At 42.8% G+C, this 13,499-nt stretch overlaps 2 protein-coding genes across 4 annotated transcripts in view; both read right to left on the minus strand.

Moving 5' to 3' along the window:
- The window catches only part of VTA1 (vesicle trafficking 1), a 41,196-nt gene extending 38,132 nt beyond the window's left edge, over positions 1-3,064 (minus strand). The window contains exons 1-2 of one of the 2 annotated variants that reach the window (XM_042796009.1): positions 2,855-2,959; positions 1,791-1,938 (exon numbers count right to left, since the gene is read on the minus strand). Coding sequence is in view for 1 of the 2 variants with exons in the window: in XM_032983220.2 (XP_032839111.2) it covers positions 2,855-2,963 (109 nt within the window). In the remaining variant the exon portion in view is untranslated. Of the gene's footprint in view, positions 1-1,790; positions 1,939-2,854 lie in introns of both variants that reach the window. The other variant, XM_032983220.2, reaches the window with a different exon arrangement.
- A 2,042-nt stretch (positions 3,065-5,106) lies between these two features.
- On the minus strand, positions 5,107-9,058 carry GJE1 (gap junction protein epsilon 1). Of its 2 annotated transcripts, none has more exons than XM_032983158.2 (3): positions 8,985-9,058; positions 8,175-8,357; positions 5,107-7,800 (listed from the first exon to the last, which is right to left on the minus strand). In XM_032983158.2, exons 1-3 carry the CDS (start codon positions 9,021-9,023, stop codon positions 7,405-7,407), a joined length of 618 nt encoding a protein of 205 aa, XP_032839049.2. In that variant the 5' UTR covers positions 9,024-9,058; the 3' UTR covers positions 5,107-7,404. The 2 variants fall into 2 exon arrangements, with proteins under 2 accessions (XP_032839049.2, XP_042652184.1); XM_042796250.1 differs by having other exon boundaries at positions 8,175-8,305; positions 8,985-9,044.
- Between the last annotated feature and the right edge of the window lie 4,441 nt (positions 9,059-13,499).

A 13,499-nucleotide genomic window follows, 5' to 3' on the forward strand; every position in this document is an offset into this window, starting at 1 on the left:
CATCATACAATTACATCAGTGTTTGCTTCTGAAAGCATATTAGGGTTGGGAAAGAGAGACCAGAGGAGGACCACAGTATCTTCTTTAGGTGACAGTGCTAGTTTATGTTAGTTTAATGCTTCAAATGGACTACATCCAAAAAGCATAAAAGAAAAAATTTAAAATAGTGTATGCAAATAAAATGTGTAACTGCCATTCAAATACCCATCTTTAGGAGCACACCTCTAGCACCAGCGGATGCTGATGAGAGACAAAAATATTAACACAAGTAATAAGTAGTTCCTCCTGACAATTTTACTGCTAAGCTATAGAAAATAATATTTTAGGTTGCAAACACATCTAACCAGAGCTCACTTGCTTCTGATATTCAAATTAGTTTATGCTGCAGCTCTTATTATCAGAAAGATACAAGTGGAATTGAACTAAAATGTACATAAAACCTAGCAAACACGTGTCCACACTGAAAACTACTGTGCTGTGGAAACATTAATATTAGGATCAAACCTTTTTTCTAGAGATGAACCACCTCTGGCAGCATTCCAAAGCTATAAACACCTCGCTCTTTTCTTCAGACTGTCACAGCCATCATATGACCAAAACACAGATGTTCCCCCTCACACAGCGGCTGCGCAAGCAGCCTTGTGATGGAGCAGGCAGCACTCTCCCACCACAGGACCTTTCACCGCCGAGTATCTTCAGCTGGCTGCTGCGCCCCACCACCCGCCTGGTCCCTGGACACGCACGGTGCCAGGCACAGGCCCGCAGCCGAGGCCACCATGCATTCCAGCGCACACCGAGCTTTCCTCACACTATTCCTTCCACACAGTACATTACAGCAAACGTATAGAGCTCCTCAGAAACACATTTCAAAAGCTCAACAAAGAGATGCTCACTGTTTCTTCAGTGAAGCATCTAATGAGAAACGTTGCTTGAACTCCGCACAAAATCTGTGTTGCTTTCAAACATTATCTGAAAAGTATCCTGAAAATGTTTTTGTATCCCCCGACTTACACTTTTTTGAAAAGCTTTTATTATTCATAGCATGCTAGAAGTATACACAGTACATTTTTTTTATCAGTAGTAATATTAATAGTTAATACTTTGGGATTCCACATAATTGTTTCAAATCCACAACTGCCAAAATGAATGGTTCATAAACCTTATTTTTGCTTCAAAACCAGAATGAAAATAACAACAACAAAAAAATTTCAATGAAACAGGAATTCTGCATTTTAGTTACTCTAGACAAACTCATCTACCAGGTGAGGAAATAAGTGTCATCAGCGGAACACTGGTGAAAATTAATTCTTCTACTTTGTGTATTTAAAAAAGCAAAGGATCCAAGCAAGACCTGTCTTGAAAAAGAGGTGTCACTGCTTTTTACTTTATGTAATAATGTAATGAGGAAGATCTCTCTAGAACATAGTCTTCACCATACTCAGTAATGAATCAGATATGTTGAAATACTCAGATGAAAAAATAAGATAAGCAAATTTTCAGGCTACTTAGGACAGACAATGCAAAGAACTTTACAGAAAAGGCTAAATATTCAACATAGTGTTTTTGGTTTTTTTCCCATAGACTAAGACCTACATTAAGTTTTAGAATGGAAGACATTAAGAAAAAGAGAGATCAGTCACCAAAACATTTCTGTTTAAAAATAAAAACAGACTTGTATTTTGCTACATACAGTAAATGCTAGTAATTTCATTGTATAGCCAGACAAGGTGTTACATGTCCTAAAATACTCCAAAGAATAAAGAAAAACAAAAAAAATGGTGCAACTTAACCTAGCTGGTGCTTTCTGCCACACAAACTATGATTCGTCCTGTGTTTTTCCAGTGAAAAAGAATAAGTATTATTGAGAACATCCAGTGTTCTAATATGTAACTACCTCACTTCTCTGGTGACACTTTTTCACATTAGCACAGTGTTCCTCTGTAACATATAAAAACTAAAATTCTTTTTCTGACAGAACTGACAGGTTTTTTCAGAGCTTTCTGAGGCTTGAATTTCATAAGTTCATCCTTCTAAACTTAAGACTGCCTTACAAATTAAGCTCACAGTTCCACCTCTATTTTTTATTTAACTCTTTTTGAAGACAAGCTGTTGCCAAGTAAACTCCCCCCCTCCAGTAACCTCCTTGCAAATAAATAAATAAATAGATAAATAACCCCGTGAATATACATTTCTGGTAATCATCTAGTCTTAGAAATCTTGTAACTGTGGTGATTAACTGTGACAGGAATTTAAGACTACGAACAGGCTTGTGTTTCTTAACTAACTGTGGAAAGCCTTTGGGAAAAGCTCACAGACCTCTCTGATGAGCATTAGCTTAGAAGTCGTAAGTTAGCTTGAAAAACTTACATATTAAATTTGAAGATTTACAGTAAGATTTTGCTGTGATCATTTCAATGAAACAAAAAGAGCCACCCACTCTCCCGCTCAGAGATGCCTCAAGACGGGATAAAGCCTCATAGAAAATAAAAATTAACACTATTGAAGGAATCGAAGACTCTCAAACCCAAATTGCTTACTTAGATACAGGACAGAAAGGAGGCATTTTCAGCAGAAGAAAAACCCTGGAAAGCCTCTCGAAAGTTATCTTTTTTGCGATACTGGTTGGGACTATCCCAGCACAGGCAGACGACGACTTTACAGCCGTGCGTACAAGCCCATCCGCTGCGACTGCGAAGCGGCTTAACTCTGCGGGGAAAAGGAAGCGCACAAGCGACGGGCCGGGGCGGGCGGGAGGTCCCCCGCACCGCCCCCGGAGGTGGGGCTTCCCCCGCCTGCCCGTACACCCGGTGGGCAGAGGGACGCGGCCTGGGGCCGGGGCCGGGGCCTCACTCACAGTAGTATGCCACCACCGGCTCGCGCTTGTCCAGCTCCTGCGCGGTCCGCAGATGGTGCTGGATGCTCTTGAACTGCGGCGGCAGCGGAGGAAGCGCCGCAGCCGCCATCGCGCGGGCGGCGACGGGCAGCGACAACGGCGGGCGGGCGGGCGGGTGGGTGGTGAGCGACAGACGCCCGTCGCTCCCGCTCCCGGCCGCTCGTGCGCTTCCGCTTCCGGGGCGCGTGCGCGGCGGGCGGGCTAGACGCCGCCGCCGGTGGCGGGGCGCCCGGGAAGAGCGCCCCCTGCTGAGTGGGAGGCCGGGCGGACGGCTTCCCCTGGACCTGGCGGCCCAGCGCCGAGCGGCTGCGGCCGCCCCAGCCCTGCTCTGCCCATTCCTTTGGCGCGTCAGCCCAAAGAGCCCTGCAGACCCTACCCCGGGAGGTAGAGCTGCAAAATAAAATAATAAAAAAAATCCCTTTTCAGGTTGAAAAACCTTTCTCTTGGGCTGCCCCGAGGCTCACTGGTGGTCCGGGAGGCCCTGGAGCACTGAACCTCACCTCCGCTCCAGGGCCTCTGCCCCTGGGCTCACTGGAGGAGCCTTGTGCCACCCTGGCCTGGCTAGTAGCCCCTCGCCGGGCCGGGTGACTTCCTGGCAGCCGTCAGCAAGCCCACCAGCCCTGGAAAGTACATCTCGCAGGATCACCGCTCCCCAGATAACTTTTTCTCAGAGGAACCTCCGGGGATTTCTCTTTCTGGGGAGAGGAGATAAGAACAGCAAGGGAAATGGGAACAATTGAAGCAAAATTGTTTCAAATGGATCTCACAAATTGCAACCTAAATTATTTCACTGCCTGTCATTTACTCATTCTGACAGCATAGTTAAATGATTGTTAGATTTCTTCTAAATAGCCCTGTTGCCAAACTTTCTCCTAGTCTCAAAATGGCTGGCTGCAAGGCGAGAGTATGTCATAAAGAAAGATGTGTGTTGGAGAGAGGCACAGGGTAGGAGAGGTGGCTGCATTGTCTCATTGCTATCACGGGAGAGAGCTGAAAAGAGAATGGAAGGGAAATGGTGGCTGAACAGAAGAAAGAAAGACAAGAGCAGAACAGACCAAGGAGTGGTTATAGGACTGGGATGTTGTGGTGGTGTACTAGAAGTTGCCTGGCCCAGAGCAACTATACCTTTGATGTATACTGGGTATATTTAGCTTGTTTCATTGAAGATGATAGAGGGAACAATTACGGCTCTTCGTTAAGTGAGAACTGAAATGAGCATGATGTCTGGCCAGAGACAAAGCTGACTGCAAACACATGAGCTGGGGATTGCTTTGAGTGCTGTCTGTGAAAATGAGGCGGATAGGGTATGATGGAAAGCAACAAAGAAGTCAAAGAAGCACTTATAATGTGACCCTGATGTAAGCAATGAAAATGCTTCCTACTGTGTTTGGGAAGATGGGACTTTATGTTCACTGTGTAAAGAAATAGAATTGAATCAAAGAATACTCAAGTGTATTGTATCATTCCTTTCATAATGGCAAAAAAAGTCTTCAGGATCGTCTCAAATATTTGCTAATCGTTTGAGCTAAAAACGGTGCAATACTGAGAAAAGCATGCAGGCATGTTATAAATCTCAGAGGGAGCAGGGGTGGAGGGAAGCTGGTAGAAAGCAATGTAAATAACGATAAAAGTGGTGGGAGTTTGGAAAACTAGGAGAAAGAAAACTTTAGAGACACTGAGAATACAATGGGTGTCGGGAAAATAAATGGCAAATATAGGAATGAGAAGTGCTGACAACCGTAGGGAAATGGTTTCTTTAGTTGGACATAGTATCTCCATCAACATGCTCCAGAAACTTACGATGGAATCAGTGACAGGAAAATATATGTGCTAAAAGGTGATAATGCACATTTTGTTTTTAAATGAAAAACTGAAACTGAGGAATTTGACAATTTTAATTTCACAGGAAATGCAGAAAAAACATCTGCATTGTATCTCATTTGGAAGAAGAACATGTTTTGATATGTTCCAGATTTTGACCACAAAGGGAAAGGGCGTGGTGCTGGGTAATCCAGCTCCTAGAGGCCCCCAGGGGGTCCTCAGGCAGCCCTGTGCCAGTCACAGCTCTGCAAGGCTACTGATGGTAACAGGGAAGTCTCCTGAGGGGCAGGGGGTTTCGGCACTCCTCTGACTTTTCTGAAGTGTTTTGAAATCTACAGAAGAAGAATAACAATCAGTGGAAATATTAAGCACCAGGAAAGACACTGACAAGGTTGTGATGAAGTTATTTTATTATTATACAGACATCTGAAGTGTGATTTGAGTACAGTTGGTCACAACTGCACCCAGCACATGGGAGTTAATTCTTCTTTTTAGTAGTAATATACATATTTTATTTATAAACAAAAAAAGATTTTTTTAACCTGAGATTACAAGTTTAATTCACAAAGAATAATTCCAGATGGGTACCGATGTATACAACGAAAAATTAAGCATGTATTGACCGAAGCTCGTGATATATTATTCACACAAGAAGTCAGCACAGTTATTCTTATTCCACTTGTAATGCTTGCAAATATCAAGTAGATAATTTAATATTGCACAAATCTGATAGTGTTGACTGGACATATATTTAAGACAACATATAACTTGTTTCCATAGGGGAAAAATAATACGTTAGTGCTTTAATACAGTGAATGTATTGAAATTTATCATCTTGTTCTTGATCAGCATATTAGAAAAATCACACATCTAGTTGTGACCCACTTTGGTTTAAATGGCCCAGAATCAATCAAATCCAAGACACCTTAATCATGCAATTCTCTTTATGTAACGAAGACTGCTTTTGTGTGTGAGGATTACAAAGCTCTTATACCCAACCTTGTTTGGGACTGCTTAACTAACTGTTGGGGTTAAAAGATTTTCTAGTAATTTTTCCAGAATTTTCCAGGAATTCCTGAAAGGACCCAAACGCTGACACCAGGATCTCAACTTTTTATGCTTTTATGCTGAATGTTTTTTCATGTAATTTAAATTTAATTCAAAAAGAAAAGATGTTCTTGCCTTCAGTGTTACAGGCCTCAAACTGTCCAAAGATGCTGATGGATTCCTTCTGACTTTGCTGGTTCCTGGATCACTGTTAATTAGTGATGACTCTGAGTCTCTTGTTTCACTGAGATTCAGAACAGAAATTGTTCAATCTACTAGCTGTAGAAAATTATGAAAGAGTAAGAAACCTTCAATTTTTCCTCCTAGAAATTGAAGGTATTTGAAAAACAAATGGAAAATAGCCAATTGTTATGATTGCTATTTGTACATATTTTATACAAGAAACTACCTCCTCCTTTCTTTCCAGTTCTGAAATGTGTTTTTGGTTTTGGTGGTTTTTTTGATTGTTTGTTTCATTTTGGGTTTGTTTTTTGTTGTTTTGTTTTTTTTTTTGTTTTTTTTTTTTCCATTACCTCACTTCAGCACAAGGAACTAAATAATTTTGTCTATTAGTCCTTAAGAAGAAACTGTCGCACAAGAAAACATCTGATAGCCATATAGAATGCAAGACCTAACCTATACAAATACACATAGTACATGGAATAATTTTAGTATGCAGACTTCTTTTTAACTGTTATTCTATCAGCTTTGATCAGAGCAATAAGAAGTCGGATGTGACACACACAGCAAAAAATTCTGTGAGCCCAATTCTGCAGTCACACACAATCAAAACTCTCACTGAAATTAAGGCACGACTGGACCCAGAAAAGGTTTTTCTCTGAGATTTTATTTTAATTTTTTTAAGCCTCTTATGCAAACCTAAGTCATATGGCCCTTTTACTCCTTCAAAATGTGATCAAACAAAATTGGTAAAAATCTTCTACATTGTAAACCAAAACATAATGAGGGTAAGACGTTCCAGCCACCACAGAGAGTATCATGCTAGTCTTCCACCTTTAAAAGGAAATTGACAGCTAGCAGATGACAGCAGCTGAACTGCTGCAAAGTAAGCTGGTATCGGTGAGTATGTTGTCACCACAGCCTCGCCAGGAGTCTCTGCCCTTGGGGTTTTAAGGCGCAGGTTGCAACAGTGGCACTGCTTGGGAAAATGTTTGAATGCTTTCTGGTATCCAGAGATTATCTACCCTTCCTGCTTAATTCTCAAGACATAAGGACATGTGAGAAATTTGGAATATTTTTTCCTGGAAGGTCAATAACCTTATTAGCTCCAATTGCATGTGTTCAGAAAAGCTGTGAATAAAAATATGTTTATAAATAACCTCTTCCTCACACACAGACACTCTTCTAAAGGCAAAACTACTCTATGTGTCAGGTCATGAAAACACATTGCTCTTGTAAATTTTACTGCCTTTGATCTTGACATGGAAACAAAAATTATTCACATAATCCTGTAGTTTTTAGAAGGGGACTAAGTGTCAGATGTCTACTCTGAAGCTGTAATCATGAGCATGGTTCTCTTCTGCAACACTGCACAGAGGACAGGAGATGTTTTTTGTTACAACTTGAAATCATTGTTATAAAACCAGGTGGACAGGGTGGCAAATGACTAGGAGTGAACGATATCATTGAGTTTTTAAGAAACCTAGCCTTCTACACGAGATCTCCAAAATCTCAGCAACACACAAGAACACTGTAATCACAGTAAACGTGTACATTGCAGTAAGAAAAATTGTCTTTTCAAAGTGCTCTGGCACCATGCACTGGGCAATGTTAAACTTTTTTTCAAGTGCTCCCATATCACACATGTAGATTGCATTCACTTTGAAACCAAAGAGCTGAATCTGAAGCCAAAAAGCCACAGCTTCAAGGATAATCCTTAAGAAAACAGAGAAGATATAAAAACCCGTGTAGAATGACTTTTGGAGGTTTTCTTCCTGTTTGAGGCTCTTACATGCAGCGTAAAAGTGAAAAAAGGCTCCAGGTACCAGTACAATCACCAGCTGTAATGCCCAGAATACCTAAAATGTAGCAGAAATGAAGCTGTCAGATCATTTTCAACTGCATCGGGGCAGCTAAAACACACACATGTTGGAACATTTTGCAAGTCTGTTTTTAATATATATCAAATGTATAAACACTGCAATGACAATAAAAGTAAAAACCGCTGTTTTTTAGTTTGAAAAGTTTGGTCGGTTTCTGAAATGTGAGTGTTGTTATGGAGGATAAAAAGCACAACTCCATATTTATTCACAGATGAAAAGGAAAATATTAATGAAAAAGCTAAGTGATAATTAGCCCAATCAGTTACTACTTCTTATATGGAACGATTATGTTTCATTTTTGCAGTTTATTTTCTTAACATCAAAATTCTACAATAATAAAAGAGAATTACCTGAGGAGTTATAGGCCTGAACTGGTTGTAACAGAAGAGATTAACCTCTCTTTTGTCTGGGTCACAGCTGAAATGCAAGGCCTCGTTTCCATAAACAGCAAAGCCCAAAACGCCAAGGAAAAACATACGCACTGAGCCAAAGAAAAGAGTGTGGAATTGGCCAATTACCGTCGGTGGCCTGAGCTGCAAATCACAGGGTTATTCAACATGAGAACAGAAATGAACAGCATTATTGTTGGAGGCCTACTTGCTCTTTTTCATTAACCAAAATATTTATTTTATTCTACTTGTTTTAAAAGGAGAGCGCTTGCCTATGCAGGCTGCAGTAGCTACCTAATAAAATAACGGCTTAGAACCCTTTATTGCTCCTACTAATTTTATACAAGCGTTCATTTGTCTAGCACTTATCAGTTAATTTGTTTCAGTGCCTTTATCTGTATTCTGCTGTTGCGGAGGGCACGGCCGGAGCTGAGCGCGGCGGCCGCGACTCCCGCCGCTCCGCTGATGCTGATTGACGGTGCTGTCGGGTGACGGCGGAACAACGGCCGCCGCGCCGGCGTCGAACCCGACCATCCTTATTCTCGCAAATTAAACGCCAGCTTCCCACCCCACCCCCCACCCCCCCCTACCCGCTCCAGGGGCATTTCCAGCGCCCACGCAGGTCTCCTTCGGTGGGCGTCCCTCCCGCCCGGCACGGGCAACCCCGCTGCTGCACGGCCCGGGGCTCCCTCGCGGTTTGGGGCCGGACCCCTCGCTCCTGGCTGTGGGTACCCCCGCCTCCCCCCCCCCCCCCCCCCCCCGCCTACTCACACATCCCTCCGAGAAGCTCCGCATGTAGTTGGGGGACATGTTCCCCTGAAAGGCGCCCTGCCCGGCCCCGGCCCCCGCCCCGGCTCGCTCCGCCCTTTGCCCCCCCCGGCTCCCCGCCGGGGTAATCCCCGACCAGCACCGTCAGCAGCGCCGGCCGCCACCGCCCCGGCCCCGCTGCCTTGCGCCGGGCTTTCCCCGCACCCCCAGCTCGGCATCGATAGCGGGGCTCCCCCGCGCCGTCTCTCGGCCGCCCCGGTCCCGGCCCCGGTCCCGGTCCGGGTCCCGGCCCCGGCCGGCGGCTACACGGCAGTCGCAGCCCCGGTGCGGCATTGTCGGGGCTACCGCCGGCGGGAGGAGCCGGGACCCCCCAAGCCGGGGCTCAGCGTCAGCCACCGGGATGCTGGCAGGTTCAGTTGACACCATCTAGAGTTTAATAACTTGGTTTTAATCAAATCCATTAAAAAAGTAAGGATGCAACCGACCTTGGAAGCTGTAGGTGCAAAATTCTGAAATCAAAGAAATAACAGCACTTGAACTTTTAAAAAAAAAAAATAGTCATATTAACCACTCAAATGTTGCTACAAATAACTTAATGGCAATAATTGCTATTAAATAATTTGTCAGACTACTCCAGATGCACAGCTGAAAGAACTCCAGAAGAGCCAGACGCTCCTGGGGGTGAAGAGCCGCACAGTGAAACACAGGGACGACGTACCTCAACACGTCGGTTTGAACCTAGTGGGAGTTTTATGGGAAGGTGGAGAGAGGAAGGATGGGGGTGGGAAAGCGGAGGAGAGGCAGAGGTAGCTCATCCTTCCGTTTCTGGTGCGCAGTAGCTGATTTGGCATTCTGAAGAGGATGCACAGGAAAGTGAAATCCAGCCACCGGATCCAAAGGGGGTGCATTTGTTCTATTATCTCTAAACTCACGTGAAAGCCTCCTTTGTAACGGGTTGCAGTGTGACTTCAAGATGATGTAAGAAAAAGTGTTGCTCCCTCTGTGATGTATGCTCACAGGCATGGAAACTTGGGTAGGAGGAGGGAAGAGATGGGAATCGGGGTTCATTTTATGGGTGGGCTTGTCTGCTGTGGGTCTAAATGACACTACAATGACTATATTAATGGCATTATTAGAATAGCTGTTGCAAGACATCGGAACACCCTTTGTAAGGGGAACCTGCCCTGCATCTGCTGAAGTAGCTACATAATGAAGAAGGTGAAAAGTGCTTCAGTAAGTGTGTGTGACTACAGGTCCTTTTTCAGGCAGTTAATTAAATGCTTATTTATTTCCTGGAGGACTGTAAAAGGTGTTGTATTAGTAGCACTGAGACTGGGTTTCTAAACTTTTTTTCAATGAGATCTGCTGCTCCACTATTTAGAGAGAATGCTGAGGTTTGTATATATTGAATGAACTAAAAGCAACAATATCTCACAGTGGTATGTAATTGCAATAAAATACTGTGCTTCTCAGGATGTGTGACTAACCTTCACAAAAATGCAATAACTGTGATTACAGTGAATTGTTTGTCTTCTGCTCATAATACATATGGAGTTTAATTATCATCCAAAAGCAATTTTTAATGTTCCCACAATACTATAAAATTACTAAATTAGCTCAGCATGCTGGACAGATGTTTAATATCAGTAATATTTTAATCATTTAGTTCTTTTAAAACGTGAATTGTTATTGAAAACCTACTGTTGAATGTACTTCAAATAATACTCATATTGGTATTTCTTACAATCTCTTTAAGCAGAAATGTTTAAAAAAGCAACAATGGGAAAACTGAAGAGCTCCTAGTTTCTAACCTGAGGTAGATCTTTCAATGCTTTTTATTATGCTTGGTATAGTAGTGAATATTTTCACATTAATCGATGAACATGAACCCACAACAATCATTAAGATTGGTCAGAAGCATTTGATTTTGATATAGATAGAAACAATATTTTAAAACACATTTTAGGTAAAAAGCTGCGCTATACAAATGCTACTTTTTGTCTTTTTATTTTTAGGTCGGGATAGCATAATTACTTACCTGACGGCATCATCTGATCTAATGCAATCAAATAATTCTCTGTACGACCTCAGTGACATTATAGAAACTTCAATTTCTGTCCTGTGATAAAGATGCTAAGAGAAGAGTTAGCTGGCAATGCTCTGCTTTAGTTCTGGGAACACACATAAGCAGTACAGCTGCACTGAAATAAAAAAATGAATTCTGGAGAGGTTGTCAAGTGAACCCAGTACAAACCCCATGGATGTCTGAGCTCAAACCCCACTGAAAGTGATGAATGGGCCCACAATAAAACTGTCCGTTTCTTTGAAGAGGCTCAAATAGGTGTCACATGAGCTGAAGCACAGGAAGCCCACTGTCTTCAAACTAGGAGGAACTAAGAGCAATGTTTTTCTTTTGTCATGTGTGTTCAATGATGTGCTTCATAACACCACGTTAAGAGGATAACTTGAGATGGGAGTAGAGTAAGCTGGCATTGTGCAGTCCTTTTGAATGCAGTCTGCTAAGGCAACTCAAGCCGTTCCATGGGACTTTCTTGACAGAAAATCATTATTTGTTCTGAATCTGCAGGAGCAGCTGTCTGTTGGTTGTCTATCATGCGCAAATGGGATGGAAGATGTTGATACCACACTTGTTTCTAAGTGAGTCATAAGTGTATCTTTCAGCTCAGGATTGCAACTCAGCAGTGTGCTCTTTAACCTTTCAATGAGTTGAAGTCCTACTGAATAATCACAGCTAAACAAATGGAAACTAAGTGCATGCATAAAGCTGCATTTGTGCTTAGAGAGACAAACTGCGTGTTTAACGTTAAGCACCCAGTTCGTTGCTTTATTAGTGTGGTTAAATGCGATGGCACCTTTTGCCATGAAAAAATGGCATCATGAAAAAGGCACAAAATGAAATGGCACAAAAAATGAATGGGTATCAGTAAGATAAGTTTTTGTCTGCTAAGAGAGCTTGCATGCCTAAATCTTGGAGAACAGTCTCTTGTGCCAGATTTCCAGTGTTGTTTAGTGCTGGAATCACCTGAATTTCCAATTTTGTTTGCAGAGTTCCCCACGCTGAAGCTTAAGCCCAGTGGTGGCCTCTACTAGCTTCAGACTGGTGCCTCCACTGTGATTTGGACCTGAGACGGAGGTTACTTCACCTTCAGTTAGGATGGGAGGCTTAGGAGTCAGGGGACTTCCTCAGATCCTCCCGACTGCCTCCTGGTTTGTGTTTAGCACGAAGAGTAGTGGGCAGGATGCAAAGTCTGGGAGTTGAGAAGGACAGACTAAAGAGATTTCGAGTTTATTGCACAAGGGTAGGGGCTCAGCCATGGTGCTCAGTCTAGGGAGATGTGTCATCCATAAAGTTTCTTCCTCACTTTTATTTTTATTTTTTTTTTAATTAATGCAAAGTCTGTTTAATCTAAAAAGCATATTTTGAAAAATTAAGAAATAGGCATGATGAATCACTCTACCATTCTTTTCTACAGTTACCATGTCCAGTCATGCAGACTTAACAAAGAGAAATTTCCGTATTGGTGTTTGTTGCAGCTTTGACAGGCCTGGGAGGGCACGAACTGCTGCTTGCAGCCCAGTGCTCCAAGGACATAGTACTGCCAGCGGACACAGCTCAGCTCTGGCCATAGAGTGTAGCTACTTCTTCTGTTCTCTGGAGTCTTGAAGGGGAAAGGGCTGTGTGGCACACATCTGACACGTTTTATATAAGTTAGCTGCTTCTTAGAGCTTATCCCTGAGCAGCCACAGTTGAACTCAGCATTTCTCTTTTGAACATCTCTACTTTGCTAGCTTATGCCATTTGTGACTTCCTCTACACAAATCCACAACAGTTATTTTCAGAGTAATTCTTCCCATATCCATTTCTCCCAGGGAATGCACCGGCATCACCTATGACATTATTAACTTTCAGTGCTATTTTACTAGTAAAAGAGTAGTAGAGGTTTGATGTTGAGATGTCTAACCTTAGAGTTTCAGGTCTGGCCTTAGAGATGTGGCCTTAGAAGCTGAACATTTGTCCTCCTCGGAGGGTCCACAACATGGAGTGTTTCATACTCAGGTAGAGGGCCCTTGTCTCCATCCTCTTCTTTCTCCAACTCTACCTACTCTTTCCAGATGCTTCCTGGGCTCATTTCCAGCTACCCACATAGTAGCACTAGAAAACCCTGTTATCTATTCAGAAACCTGGGGATAGGGGAAGTGATCTGTTTCTGTATCTTCTTGTCGTCCTTTAAATAGAGCTCCTGACTTCAAAAGCTGAAAGGTAATGGAAGTCTCTGCCAAAAAAATCCCTCCACCAAATTAAGAAAGCCTGTATTCAAGTAGCAGGAGAGAAGACATGGCTTACTTAATCTTATTGTGCATCTGACAGTCTGGGAGAAGTCACTCTCTGCTACGATGCATGTCTACTTTTGCCAGCGGTATCTGCTGGTCTAACACGAGATACTACAAACATTTCTCTCAGGTTTGGTTCCTAATGCTCAGTGTTTAGAATCAAAT

This window comes from Tyto alba, unplaced genomic scaffold, assembly GCF_018691265.1.
Source record: "Tyto alba isolate M040663 unplaced genomic scaffold, T.alba_DEE_v4.0 Super-Scaffold_22, whole genome shotgun sequence".
NCBI classification, from domain to species: domain Eukaryota; kingdom Metazoa; phylum Chordata; class Aves; order Strigiformes; family Tytonidae; genus Tyto; species Tyto alba.